This window comes from Neoarius graeffei, chromosome 11 (assembly GCF_027579695.1).
Source record: "Neoarius graeffei isolate fNeoGra1 chromosome 11, fNeoGra1.pri, whole genome shotgun sequence".
Lineage (NCBI taxonomy): Eukaryota > Metazoa > Chordata > Actinopteri > Siluriformes > Ariidae > Neoarius > Neoarius graeffei.
Genome location: NC_083579.1, coordinates 24799672 through 24814479, shown reverse-complemented (window position 1 = coordinate 24814479; position 14808 = coordinate 24799672). Strand labels below are relative to the sequence as shown.

Genomic DNA, 14808 nt, shown 5'->3' with positions numbered 1-14808 from the left:
AATATGGCGGCGAGGATGACGTATGATTCTACGCAGAAGGCGGCGTCTATGTTTATATGTCTATGACTTCCCGGTTGGTGGGATTCTCGCAATGCGGTGTGCGCATGATCAAAAGTGGAACGAAGTCTCGCTACCACAAGATAACGCGCAATTTCATAAGACTCTTTACTGGCTGTCTGTGGTGTACAGTACGTTTGTAAATGTTATGCGCCCTTTTATTATCGTGGGAATTGATTATAGCTCTAAATAAATATTGAAGTTTTTTTAAAGAATCCGTATAACTTTATTTATACGCCCGTATACTACGTTTATTGAATCAAATCCGTATAAAATACGGACATTCCGTATAGGTTGACATGTATGGGTATTACATACGCTTTAATGGTAGAAATACCATATATGCAACAAAAGCTGCAAGTTTACCCTTGTTTACTGGGGTTAAGGTTATAGTTAAGTGTAGATCTAGGATTATTCAGCTACAGGATTAATACTGACATAATATTTCACAAAAAGATAGCAAAACAGACGTTTGTGTGTGTTTTAGAAGCAAATTGTTTGTGGAAGTGCAATTTCACAACCTGCTACAACTCCATGCCACTCCCCAGCTGGATTGAGTATGTATCAGGCAGTGTGTGTGTGTGTGTGTGTGTGTGTGTGTGTGTGTGTGTGTGTGTGTGTGTGTGAGAGAGAGAACAGAAAAAAAAGAGTTTGAGAGAAGGAGGGGGTCTGACACACAGGGTTATTAACAGTGATTAAAACCAGGCCTCCCTGCTCAGCTCCAGCTTTTCCCACACATTCCCACAGGGATGTGATCCTCCTCTGGCCGCCTTCACTCATCACACATGGCATGACTGCAGTCCATGGTTTCTCTCCACCACCAGATTGACAGGACAGACCCACATGCACACACCGGGACAGAACAGCTTTTAACATATGCAGGACCGGATTCACTAACAGATTGCATGTGTTTCTACACTTGATAACACCTGCAAAAAAAATGGTAGTCGATGGAGGATTGTGTCTTTCTCATGAGCAAAATTGTGTTAATTAATGTTTAGCTTTATGAACGTGCAATTTTGGTGCGAAATACAGGGTGACATCAGTGCCAATTGTTTATCATTTTAGATATAATTTTGTGTCCATTGTGCAATCTGCCTCACAGAAATCAATTTCCACCTAGTGAAAACAAAATGAAACTATTTACCAAGTATTAACAATACAAAAGTAACTCAATTATGCTCTATTAAAATAATCATTAACTTTTTATCTTTCTAAACAATGACTTGAAAGTTGATTTCATACATGATAGTCAATAAACATTCACAGATCTGGTCCAAGAGCATTGAAACTGAACACGCAATGTTTTCAAACTCCTGTGGGACTTTCTTTAACATCTGAATATTTAGGACCTGTAATGAAAAACCTTCCCTGACTTTACACATGACATAAATTATGCCCTTGTTCTTTGTAAATCATCCACAACATGCTTACTTGCTGTCTTTTTTAACACACATGTTTTATCGGTTTAATTTCACTCACTCTGTTTCTGAGAATTAACATCAGTTCTCTCTCTCTCTCTCTCTCTCTCTCTCTCTCTCTCTCTCTCTCTCTCTGCTAGACGTGGACGAGTGTACTGAAGGTCTGAGCTCCTGTGGGACTTATGCCAAGTGTGTGAATTTGCCTGGAAGTCACAGTTGCCAGTGCCAAAGCGGTTTTGAGTATGGACATGACAGTCGCACCTGTATAGGTAACAGTCTGCTGTGGTATGCTGTGGTTCTCCTACACATAGTTCAATACAAACCAAACTGACTGTATGGACTGTTGGTACTCGAAAATGGCAAGTGTGCTTTTTCCACTGGTCAATTCTCTAGTTCCAGATGTTTCAGCTATATGGCTTTTGTTAAAGGTCTCATTGGGACTGGAAGCTCGAAGTCAAATATACAGGCATGTAACCTCTAATAGAAAACATTGAGGCAAAGTGGTGGCTCAATGATTAATACTCTGAAATACTGACAGAAGGTCATAAATTCAAATCCCATGAGTGTCTTTTCAGCCAATATACACTAGCTGATCAAACTAGGCAAAGTTAATCTAAACACTTCTGATATGGATCGTATTGGTGTTGTGATTTTGGTTTGTTCATGTGTTTTGCACTTACAGGCCACCATACTTCTCCTTCTCCCATGTTAGACATTACAATGAGGTAAATTACCTAGAACTCGAACCCATGCATTTTCTTGGCTCCATATAAATTTTTGAGAGACACACCCAACATCCATGTACAATCCCAACATAATGTTTAGAAAGAAATGCTTTATATCAGTGCATGATTTGATCCTCAGCTATAAACTAAAACCAGCTGCTTTTTCCTGTATATCCATGTGGGATTTGGAAATACTGTATGGGTAATCAGTGCTGTGATATTAGGAGTTGTTGGACTAATAGACGTGTCAGCATCACACATGTAAAAGTCAGTGTGAGGTGTGTGTTCTCAGAAAGGGTTAGTGTGTTACAGATGTTCAGTGTTGATCTAGACACTCATGTTCTGGACAAAAGCCCGACACAGAGCAGCAGAGAATGAAGGTCTGTAGGTGAAAGGGGCCGAAGTGTAGCTCGAGGCAAGAGGACCAGATGAAGGGGGAAGGGTACTTTTGAAACAATGGTCTAATGTGCTGGGCAGAGGGGAATGTGTGTGGGAGACTCCCAGCTGAAGAATATGTTAACTCTCAACTGGAAACTTTACAATGACAAAGAAAATGGCCTGAACAACCTCTTTTTTAATTAAGCGTCATCTTCAGCATCATCTAAAATGTATTTTTGTTATGAAATTCCATGTTGATTTTTATAGTTTAACCTTCTTTCATCCACAGGGTCAATTTTAACTTTGCTGAATGGTTCCAACATTACCCACAATCCCACTCTACCTGCTGATAATAGTGAAAAGTGGGATTTAGCCCGCGCTTTTTCTAACTGAAGCTGCTGATGCAGCAGTGCTTTATTTCTTTAGTCTATCCTGCTCTTTCACTTCATCTGTACATGCTAATAAAACTTCTAAAGCCTCAACCTTCATGCTAATAACGCTATCAATTCCATTGCACTTGCCATCTCGTAGATCGCTATCTAGCCAAGCTGATTTTTTTCTATCAGCTAACAAATACTGGTTATATTCTCATAAATAAGCCATTCCATACTGTGCTGTTCATTAAGAAATTAATTCTTCTTAAGACATTTCTCCTGGCTGTCTGTCTCACGGTGCTAATATTTAAATCAGCAACTTCTAAAAGTAGCAGCATATTATAGCATAGAGAAGCCATAAAGACTTGCTCTCGATATTCATGCGTGAGCTCTCCTGATAATTTCCTGGGAATAATATCAGGACACATTCTAATTAATTACTTGGATTTCAACTCTTGCTAGCATTCAGATCTACCCACTTCCTGAATAATTTCCACTGTATTCCTATATAAAAGTGCATGTATGAAAGGGGCTATAGTCTGATGTTATATGGCTTGCATACGAGGTGTGTTTTGCTCTCTGAATGCAGATGTTGATGAGTGCCGAAGACATCCGTGCCATCCTCATGCTTCCTGCACCAACACTGTGGGCTCCTTCCAGTGCCGATGCCAGCCTGGATTCCATGGCGATGGCTACCAATGTCACCGTCAACACAGTCTGTGTTTAAACATCTATTACTTTTGACTTCTTATTGTTTTTAAACATGCCAACAATTATATCAGTTCAATACACTCTTTATTGCAGTATAATTACTTGAGCCATAACAGCCATTTGAAGCTAGGACTAAATTAAACCGTCATTGGGACTAAATTAAACCGGTATAGAACAGATACAGTGGCACAAGTGTTTGTGATGTTTCTTAGGTGTCTAGGTCTGTCTTAGATCCTTTTCTTTTTTCTTATTGTACTCAGTTGATGAAGGTCGTCCCAAAACTCCATGTGAGCATCACAGAGACAGTGCACAGAGTGGAGTGGACGGTTTACCTGTGGTGGGAGCATTCATCCCTCAGTGTGACGAGGCAGGCCATTACAGGCCTCAACAGTGCCATGGTTCTACAGGACACTGCTGGTGTGTGGACAATAGGGGGCAGGAGAGAGCAGGAACCCGCACCCCACCTGGTACTCCACCTACCAACTGTGACACACCAGGTAAACATGCCAGATACATGACTCCTTCTCATAGAAAGTTACTGCTGTAGAGGTTTTACCTCTATCTTTGGGACTTTAGAAATATATAATCCATACCACAGTCTTTTCAATGTTAATATTTGCCTTAAAGGAAATACTGTACATTTTTCTTTGTGAGAGCCTTTGTCTGAGTGGCCAAGGATTGAACCTTGAGGTACACCACTGGCACAAAAGCTTATTCAGTGCAAACTTATTCAATATAATTGCTTATCTTCAATCCTCATCTTGGGTTACTGATTTTTACATGGTCTCCTTATGTGAAAACCAGTAACCAGTGTGGGTCTCTGGGTTCTCCGGTTTCCTCCAACCTTGAAATACATGCTAATAGATGGATTGGAGACTCTAAATTGTCCATGCCTATGAATGAGTGCATTGATATGTGTGTGTTTGTGTGCATAGGGGCCTTTCACCGATGTCAAAGATTTTTGTTTTTCATGCAGTGTCTGCCATACTGCCGGACAAACAAAGAAACATAGCCGCAACAGTTAATAATGAAAATCAAGATGACTGCAGTCAGTACAATTTCTCTGAAACAATTAAAAATTGAATTATACTAGCATTGCATTACATCCAAAACCTGAAACATGCAGGCATCACAGATCCATACAATTTACCCACAAATGTATTTATTTATTATTTATTTTGCACACTGCTCTGAGTATGTGTGTGTGTGTGCTCATTGCTCACTTGTGTGCACATGTGTGTGTGTTCACTGCTTCAGATGGTCAAATACAAATACAATTTCGCTGTGCTTAAGTGTACATGTGACAAAAATAAAGCCTTCTTCTTAATTTACACACAAATGTATTTATTCCACTTGAAAAGTGTTCAGCAATCCAGCTACCAGATTTGGGACACTACAACATCCTGAACTCTTTACCTTTTGGGACTTCTAAATACACCGGAGATGCTAAAGGCAGGCAAAAGTACAGATACCTACCAATATTTCGAGGAAGGTTTCATGCCAAAATGTTATGAGAAATTCTTGACAAAGAAAAATACCTTATTATGACAAAGGTAAGCTCAAACGTGGACTTCTAATAATAATAAACAAGCCAAGGCTGAGATCTAGCACATTTTATGGTACTTAGCCTCATCTACATTATCAGTACATAACAAACATGCTGCTAGTCAAACCAAGCATTAGGTCTAATAAAATATACAGTATATCACATCCAAAGCCTACATCCAGATATACATTTTAACACTGCACAGAGCTTTCACAATAACCTGATATAAAATGTTCTACACACACACACACACACACACACACACACACACACACACACAGAGTAATACTTTATCATCTAGTCTTCCCATTTAACTGCAGCTCACCATTTTTCTCATCTTTCTGGGTTCGCTGGGAAGCACTGAAAAGTTAAACCAGGCTTATCTCCACATCTGTTATTACATCCAAAAGCACTACAGGTCTCTGGCATTATTCTTTTAGATGTAATTTCTACAAGTTTATCTGTAGATGTTTACTGAATTGGGCTTACAATCACTTGCATACACTTGTGCCGGTTGTTGTCCAACACAAAGCTTGGCTGGCAACATGGCCGCATAAACAAATTTGCAGTTATGATGATGCCATGTGAAAGGCCTTTATACAGCCCAGTGATGGATTGGTGTCCCCTAGTAGGTGATTTCCTGCCTCACACCCAGTGTTCCCAAAATAAGCTCTGGATCTACCATGGCCCTGACCAGTATAAAGCAGCCACTAAATACGAATGAATGAATAAAGCCAATCTGAGAACCATTTTTATGTTTCTTGTTTTAAAATCCATTCTTAAAAACGTCGTTCAACCAAGACTGGAGTAAAATTTTTAAAGCCATGACACGACAAAGATTCTCTATGCTGCAGCAAATAATAGAGGCCCATTTTTAGATCTTGTATGTTGTTTACAAGATGGTTAGTACTGTTACTTGTAGATGTATTAAACCCCTGAATGAAGAACATCTTTAGAGATTTATCAAACCCCACTCTGGAGCACATTCCCTTTAAACCTCTTTTGATCCATCATCTGTCAAGATACAAGGAAGACATGCATCAAGACTCTTCTCTGTTCTGACATGCAAGGGTTAGAATGAACTTCCCCTGGATGTCTGAACAGCTAAGTCACTGGTTATCTGAAAATCTACCTCTTCAGTGAGCACTTAAGATCACTTATTTGAGAAAAACCATGACTTTTAGTTTCTGTTGCTGTACAACCATGTTATACTAACTCTTCTGTAACAGCAGGATAGCATTCTTAGACCCTGACCTACAGTAGCTGTACTAGCAGGAAGATCTTTTTTTAACGGAGATTGCAAAGCATTTCTGTAAGTCACTCTGGATGTAAAAGCAAAAGTAAATATATTATCTTTTTTTTCAGTAAGTGTATTCTCAGATCAGTAGTATTCAGATATTCCTGTTTCCGTGACTCTCTAAATAAACCCACAAGATGTTGCCTTTTTGACCAATCACCACTGCGATAAGATTATCCATCTTATATAAAGTACTGCATCTACAACTTCAAGATGTTTAAACTCTGTAGGTCCTTTTTAAACGTAGACAGGGGGATTGAAACAGTCACTGAGCCAATCTCAGCTTTTGTATCTGTCAGAATGTGATGAGATCTACCTCACCAGATTTTTCCCTTTTAGACATAGGCACAGAAACAATTAAAAAAATGGAACAGAGTTGTTTTATTCCAGCACATTAGGATGTTCTCTGTTATTGTACTTATTTTCATTGGGGATGTTTTTCATCTAATATCCTTTATCTTTTGCTGTTTCTTCTTTCATTCAGAACGTCCGAAAACTCATTGTGAGCATCAGAGAGACAGGATGCAGGATGGAGTAGCCGTGAGAGCATTCATCCCTGAGTGTGATGAGGAGGGTCGCTACAGGTCTCTACAGTGTCATGGCTCTACAGGACACTGCTGGTGTGTGGACAGTAGGGGGCAGGAGAGAGCAGGAACCCGTACTCCACCTGGAACCCCACCTACCAACTGCGACATTCCAGGTAATCACATAAAATCTTTATTTAATTATTATTTTGTCTTATGTATTGTAGTTTGAGTAATTGGCACAAGGTTGTGGACTTTTGGGTTGTGTGTGTAACCATCCATATATCCATCCTTCCTCCAGTTATTCCATGATAACATAGTAACACAAACACATGTAATCTGTCTTAGCCATGCTGTTATAGAAAACACTATCTAACCAATCAGAACCAAGAATTCAATAGCGATATTGTTTAAAAAGAGTCAGCTCAGTCACTATCAAACTGGTAACAGCATTCTGAGATGTACTGTAATCCTGAAAGTTAGTCATATTCTAATTTTCCAATTGAAGAGCTGATTTCCAAAACCTGGAAATCATTTTTAGTACAATTAGAGAAAAATCTAAATTTCATCTCATCATTTACAGTTTCAATATTTGTGCCATGGTGGACCTACGTAACTGACATTCATATAACTAAAGTGAGATATTTCAGACACATTTTCAAAATGGTGAGTGAGAAAATGTTACATATAGTTTTCAAATATGTTTACTCAAATCAAGCCTGTGTAATTTTTGTTGAAATTCACCCTAATAATGGGCAACAGTGTATATCACTGAATAGGCCTATATCAATGTCATATGAGCCAAATACCTGATTGTGCCAATCTAAGATGAGTTGTGGTCTGTTATTAGTAAGGCTTGTATTAAAATTAACTTATTTAATGTTAAAACAATAGTAAAACTGCAACAAAGTTTTGTAAGACACATTAATTAAATATTTTAATCTCCATACTACATTAGAGGCATTTAGCAGATGCTCTTATTCAGAGCAATGTACAACAGGACCCTAATATATCCACAGCAGTGGACAGCCTGGCGAGCATTTGGAGGTTAAGTGCCTTGCTCAAGGGCAGTTCAGCCATTATTGCTGGTCCAAGGAATCAAATCGGCAACCTTTTGGGCCAAAAGCAGCTTCTCTAACCTTTAAGCCATGGCTTCCTATGTTACATAAAGAATCATTGAAAAGACATATGACCTTATTATGAGAAAGCAATCCTTGTACTCTTTTCCTTTCAGAGGTCTATGCTTTAACAGTTATTAAATTAAGCAAAATGTTCATTAGAGTCCTTTTGTTGTTGTTGTTGCTGTTCTGCGATTTTTCTGGGCATCGTACACATTTTCAAAACTTATTTGATAGCTTAACTGCCTCAGAATAATCTTCAAGCAAGCTACTGTATCATCTGCATGTCCCGTGTCGTCCCCCCCTCAAAACAAACCAAGCAATCTTATGCACGTGACTCGCTAGAACAGAATCAATTGGCTGAAGGACTTAGCAAATTTTGAACCTGACAGCTTCTGGGACTTAACAGATTTTGGAAGCAAAATAAATTTTACATAGGCTCCTAATATTGAAATTAAATGGTTTTGATCATAACACTTACTGATTAGGATGGGCAAGATTTTTGGTTCATTTAATACTTTAGTGCATTTTTTAACCTGGACTTAGCAGGTTTTGGAAATAAGCCCTTCACTTAGGCTCCTCTAATTTGAGTGATTGCTCTAATGTGTGGATTATAAGGGTGAAACTGACCCTTACCATCCCTGTCTGAAAGTCAGTCTCTAGCTCTTGGTGAACAGTCAACAGTATTTTGTAGTGCCATCTTGGCAGCCTGTCATACTCTCATTTCCTAATTAGCTAGTTGAGTAATTGCTTTAATACAGTATGGAGCTGATTACAAAGACTCAATCCCATGCTCTATTTGAGTAGATTATATGGTAGAAAATGAAAACACTTAGTAACATGACCATGCTTGGCATGCTACTGTGTACTTTTCTCACCGCAGTCAGAAATGCCTTCTTATTTTAGCCTTCCACGTTCACAACCACAGACAAAAAAAAGGATCATCCCAAATATTTTATGCAAAGTATATATAGTTCATTTTTCCAGCGTGTCCTTTACAACAATAACAGTATCTATGCCAAAAATCATAAATCATGCTGAAGTAGCCTTCCAGCAGAAGATAGTTTCAGACTTCAAATTTCAAAAATTTCTCCAATATTTCAACTAATCTGCCATTCATACTAATCCATGTGTTTTGTAATTCAAACAGTTTAAAAATGCCTTTTAAATCATTATTGCCACAGGCTTCTACATTTAAAACAGCTAAAGCTGAACTTTTCAAATCTGTTAGTTTTCAAAGAAATTAGAAGTTGTAATGCTTGAAATTCTCACAAAATGGAGTCTTGTGTCCCTTTTCAAACAGGACTTCCTGTTGTGCCACAAATCACAAAATGTCATACAGCCAAGCTTTATCAGAACCACAGAGGTGAGGCATGGGTGTTGGTGCCAGATGGACTGGTTTGAGTATTTCAGAAACCGATGATTTCCTGGGGTTTTCGCACACAACAGTCTCTAGAGTTCTGGTGTGAAAAACAAAAACATTGAGTGAGCAGCAGTTCTGTGGGTGGAAATGCCTTGTTGATAAGAGAGGTCAGAGGAACATGGCCAGATTGGTTCAAGCTGCCAGGAAGGACATGATAACTCATATAATCACTCTTTACAACCATGGTGAGCAGAAAAGCATCTCAGCATGCAACAGCAGAAGACCATATTGGGTTCCACTCCTGCCATCCAAGAACAGGAATCTTAGAATCAAGAACAAATTCCTATTAAAGTGGCCAGTGAGTGTAATAACAATGTACAAAACCATCAGTCAGACCTTGTATGGCCATCTTTACTGTGGAGAAGCAGCTTGAAGCTTAGTTGCATAAACTCTGTAAGACACCTGACAGTCACATGCACTTCAGACATTAACTTTGATCACAATTTTACATCACTGTTCACTTACATACCATGTACAAAGGAAGCTGAAACAATAGGGTGTCAGAATAAAACTCAAATTTAGACCAAAGATGTTCTTTTCTTGAACAATCTCTGAACAAATCTTATTTTGAGTTTCAAGGATATCCCTTTTCAACAGAAATCATGGGTCGATCAGTGTTCTAACTCATTTTAATTGGGAGATGTTGAAAAGAAAACCCTCAACAACTTTCACTGCACATATGGAAGCAGTGGTTCAAATGCTAGTATAAAATTGATATCCTTTCATAGAACAATTCCATGGGAAGCTACATGAAGTTCACTCTGGAAGATAAATAGAACAGTGATCTGGTGTTTTCCAACCATGCTGTTGTGAATGCTTACAGGAAGCCCAAAAATACATGAGGGGTGTGATGTTAAAGGAAAATAATCAAAGACAGATTGTTATGATGCATCCCAATATAAAGCAAATTTGCTGCTGCCAGTTCAAAGTTGATTATTTTCAAATAACATCACACTTTTTTAACCATTTATAGTTGCATTTAATGTTGTAGAACATCCATGAGACAAGTTAGTTCATGATATGTTCTGGTACAGCAGCTATAAACCATTGTTCCATCATCAGCCTCTCTTCTTTAAGGGAAATTCATGCAACTTGAAAATAAACTTTAATTAAACAGCCTTCAAGTATTGTGAAGGGTCCACCATATAAGGCCGGGTGAATGGGTTAAGAATTCAACAGCCCTGTGCTATAAGGTCTCTAAACACTTAGGCAAAGAAAGTGCCCATAAATACTAAGTCCTAATAAAAGGCATGCATGCTTGTTAGATAATCTTTGTCAAAATAGCACCAGAGAACACCAGAAAAAGATTAAAAAGAACAGTGTTGTCCCCTATGTGTCTAAGAGACCCTGGGGGATTCTCAGCAAACATTACATTACTGTGTATTTTCAGACCCAGTAGCCCACTCTGGTAAAATATGCTACACTCAGAATACCATACACCAAAAGACAAATGAAACACCATGATATATGCTGCAGTCCATACACATTACTAAAAGAGTTTCATATCTGTATTGATTAGTGACACGTGCTTCATGGGCAAAAATAGAAAGTTTATGCCCTGAAATCTAGTTTCAGCAGTTTGTCTCATATCTGGATATTTTAGTGTGCCAAATATCCGTATCTGTATCTTTATCTTTATTCAGATTTAAATGCGAAGTGAGGGGAAAAAACCTAAAGGTAGAAATGGCAACACAGACTGTGGATTCTGGCTCTGACAGTTCCTCAACCTCAGCTACATCACTCAAGTCCATAACTGGTCACATGCAGGACTGTTTTGGGTTTTTTGATTTTTTTATCCTGATTATCCATTCATCCAGTTATGCATCAGGGTCACAGGGGAAGCTAGAGCCAATGCCAGCTAATTTCAAGCAAGGGTCCAACAATCTATCACAGGGCTAACATGGAGACAAACAACCATTCACACCAATGGATAATTTAGAGTAGCCAATTGATCTAATCAATAGGTCTTTGGACTGTGGGAAGAAACCCACACAGGCACAGGGACAGCATGCAAACTTCACACAGAAAGACCCCAGTTGGCCATGAGGTTCAAACCCAGAACCTTCTTGCTATGAGGCGACAGGTCTAACCACTGCACCACTGTGCCTCCAATCCTGACTATGTCATTATTATTTTTATTTGTTCCTGTCCATGATATGGTGTTCAAAATTTAGCTGGTTCTAATTCACAAAATATAAACAAACTAATAGGCTAATTTAAACCACTACAACTCTGACCAGGCAGGCTCTAAGGATGAATGAATGAATACGCTTTATATCTTGCTAATTGTTCACACCTAAATGAAAGTAAAAACCTCCTGCTAATAAGTTTTTTTTTTTTTTTCCATCCCGTGGGATATCAGTCCCATGCACACTTTTAACCTTAAGCCTGTTAACATTAGCAAGCTTTCTGGCAAAGAAAAACAATTGAATAGTGCACCTCCTATTCATATCTGCATTTGAATCTGTTTATTCAGAATCATATTCAGTTTCATCTCTATAATATAATCTAGTTAAAGGCAGCATGCTGACATCTTTCAGTTCAGCTAAGCCCTGACCAAAATGAATATTTGTGAACTGTAATGGAACTAAACCCTAACTAACCCAGACTTCAGTATAAGGACTTTAAGGTCATAAGGGCATATTTAGAATTCTAAACTTATAAATCTAGGCTCTAATTAGATTCAGCTCATATATAAATATTAACAACACCATGATGGATTCTCAAGAACCTGTTTTAGTATTTGATTACAAAAATAGCTTTGATTTTTTTTTTTTTTTTGCTTGGTGTCTTTGCTTCAGTGGTGCTTTATCAGACAGAGAAGATGGGAAGACCAATATATGCATTTTTAAATTAAAATGGTGATCCGTGAATCTAATCTCACTTTTTTCCTCTTTTTATTTCCATCTCTGTCTCATGCCACTGCTCATGCAGAGCGTCCTAAGACTCATTGTGAGCAGCATAGACACAGTGCACAGCAGGGAGCAGATGGTGTGCCTGTGGTGGGAGCCTTCATCCCTGAGTGTGACGAGGAGGGTCACTACAGGGCGCTACAGTGCCATGGCTCTACAGGACACTGCTGGTGTGTGGACAGTAGGGGACAGGAGAGAGCAGGGACCCGCACCCCACCTGGGACCCCACCTACCAACTGTGATGCTCCAGGTAAACACTGGTCAACCCATTAGAAAATCATTAGAAAAACCCATTAGAAGTTTTAGGCATAACTTCATCTATTTTGCATGTGTATTGTTGTAGTATTGAGATTCAACCTCCACACTCTGTGGATATGCTTATTGGCTTACTTGGTACTTTCATGACATTGCTGAAGTACTTGACTTGGTTTGATTCAACTGTTCACTAGATTTCTAGCTTTTGAGAATCTCCCTGAAAATCTATAAATATGTTGAGCAATGGTTTTGTTTAGCACCTGAATGATGACATTATCTTTTAAGAACAACTTATACTGGTTTTTGTCCTCATTGGTACCAATATGGATACTGACTCTGGCAAGTGAGGTGAAAGGAAATATGTGTCTCAGTGCTTGCAGAAGTCAAGTGCTCTAACACACAACAATGTTTTGCATAAACTTTCTTCACTGCTCCATGCTTATGAATACCTTTGTGTGTGTGTGTGCAATTCACAGCACCTTGTACTTATGATTAATGTTTATGATCACTGATACAGCTCTGTGCATTCATGCTGGCAATCCACACACACTTTATTTGAGATACTATTTGTCCAGATGTCCGCATCATTATCATTTCATGCTGTAGGTACACTAGGCTTATGTCACATAGTATCACATGGTTTTGATATTGGTATCAGAGCATTTTTTACAAGTACAATATGAGTAAATGAGAATGGTATGTGATAGTGTATAAGACCACCTAAACCAAGACCAAGTCATGACTGAGACCAAAGTGTATCGAGACCAAGACAAGCCCAAGACCAAGGCAGGGTGAGACCGTGTCAAGACCAGGACCAGACCAGTGTGTGTGAAGGGGACAGGGTTGATGTCCGCGAACAGCAATGAAAATTTTGAATTAGCAATGAGTCACATTATTGGTCGTATTTGAAGCAGGAAGTTTTACCTCCAATCCCAGTAATGATGTTAACAAATAAATCAGACAATGCACAGGCAATTTAGTGACATCCCCACAGTTGTGGTCTTGACCAGTCTTGAAATAAAATCCCAAGTCCTCTATGTCCTAGACTGAGACAAAACCGAGTAAAAATCTGGTCGATTCTGAGACGAGACCGGGACCTTCAAAAAGTGGTCTTGAGACCAATCTCAATCTCAAGCACTACAACACTAGTATGAGATGAATACCAGATACCATTATTGATATCAATACATCTTTAGTTCAAAATGGACATGATATATACAGTAACATTAATATAGCTAACAGGTAACATTTATGACAACAGAACAATCACAAAAAGGCATACGGAAATAATCTTGGATTTGATTAAAATTACTTTTACATTTGTATGGAAACAATTTCAAATCCTTTTTTAACTTTTTTTCTACAAATAAATTTCCAGTATCCTCTTCATTTTTATTGTACTGTCGCTTTCATTTTTGTACTTTTCACTTTCGCTTTCCTTTTTCCGGTTTTTTTTCCCCCGGTTTTTTCTCTTTCTTTTTTCGGAAGAACGCCGAGACCGGAAGCTTTCTTTTTCTCTCCTCCTGTGTAAAGACCACAAGCGGAGGCCATCCACATCTGATCTGCTTTAATATCAACAGATTTTCATTTAAGGTACGTGAATCTTTTCATCATGGCACACCTTCAGCCTGTTCAGTGTGCTGAGTGCAGGATGTTTAGTCATTCTTCCTCCGTCACTAGCAATAGCTTTATTAGCTTTACTTGTGATAAGTGCAGATTAGTTAGCTCTCTGACGGAGAAGATTACAGTGCTAGAAGCGTGTGTCCAGGCTTTAGAGCAGGTTAGTGAGCGTGAGAACAGTGTAGTTTCTGTTAGGGAAAGTCTGGACGCCCTAGGTGGAGTTAGCAATCCCCCAACTCCGGCATTAGAGCCTTTACAGTGGGGCGAATGGGTGACGGCTCGGCGGCATAAGCGTAGAGCCAAAGCTACCGCTGAGGCTCACCCACGGGAGCACCACTCCTCTCCGCGTCACGTGTCGAACAGGTTTGCTCTCCTTAGTGATGCACCCACTGAGAAACCTGAAAGAGCTCTGGTTATAGGGGACTCTATCATACGGCACGTGAAATT

General features: G+C 39.0%; 1 protein-coding gene across 5 annotated transcripts in view; it reads left to right on the top strand.

The window, feature by feature from the left end:
• The window catches only part of nid2a (nidogen 2a (osteonidogen)), a 154559-nt gene that overhangs the window by 85337 nt on the left and 54414 nt on the right, over positions 1 to 14808 (top strand). For all 5 annotated transcript variants that reach the window (XM_060933647.1, XM_060933646.1, XM_060933644.1 and 2 more), the window contains 5 exons: positions 1619 to 1747; positions 3545 to 3670; positions 3927 to 4163; positions 6994 to 7209; positions 12509 to 12736. In XM_060933647.1, coding sequence (XP_060789630.1) covers positions 1619 to 1747; positions 3545 to 3670; positions 3927 to 4163; positions 6994 to 7209; positions 12509 to 12736 — 936 coding nt within the window. The remainder of the gene's footprint in view (positions 1 to 1618; positions 1748 to 3544; positions 3671 to 3926; positions 4164 to 6993; positions 7210 to 12508; positions 12737 to 14808) is intronic.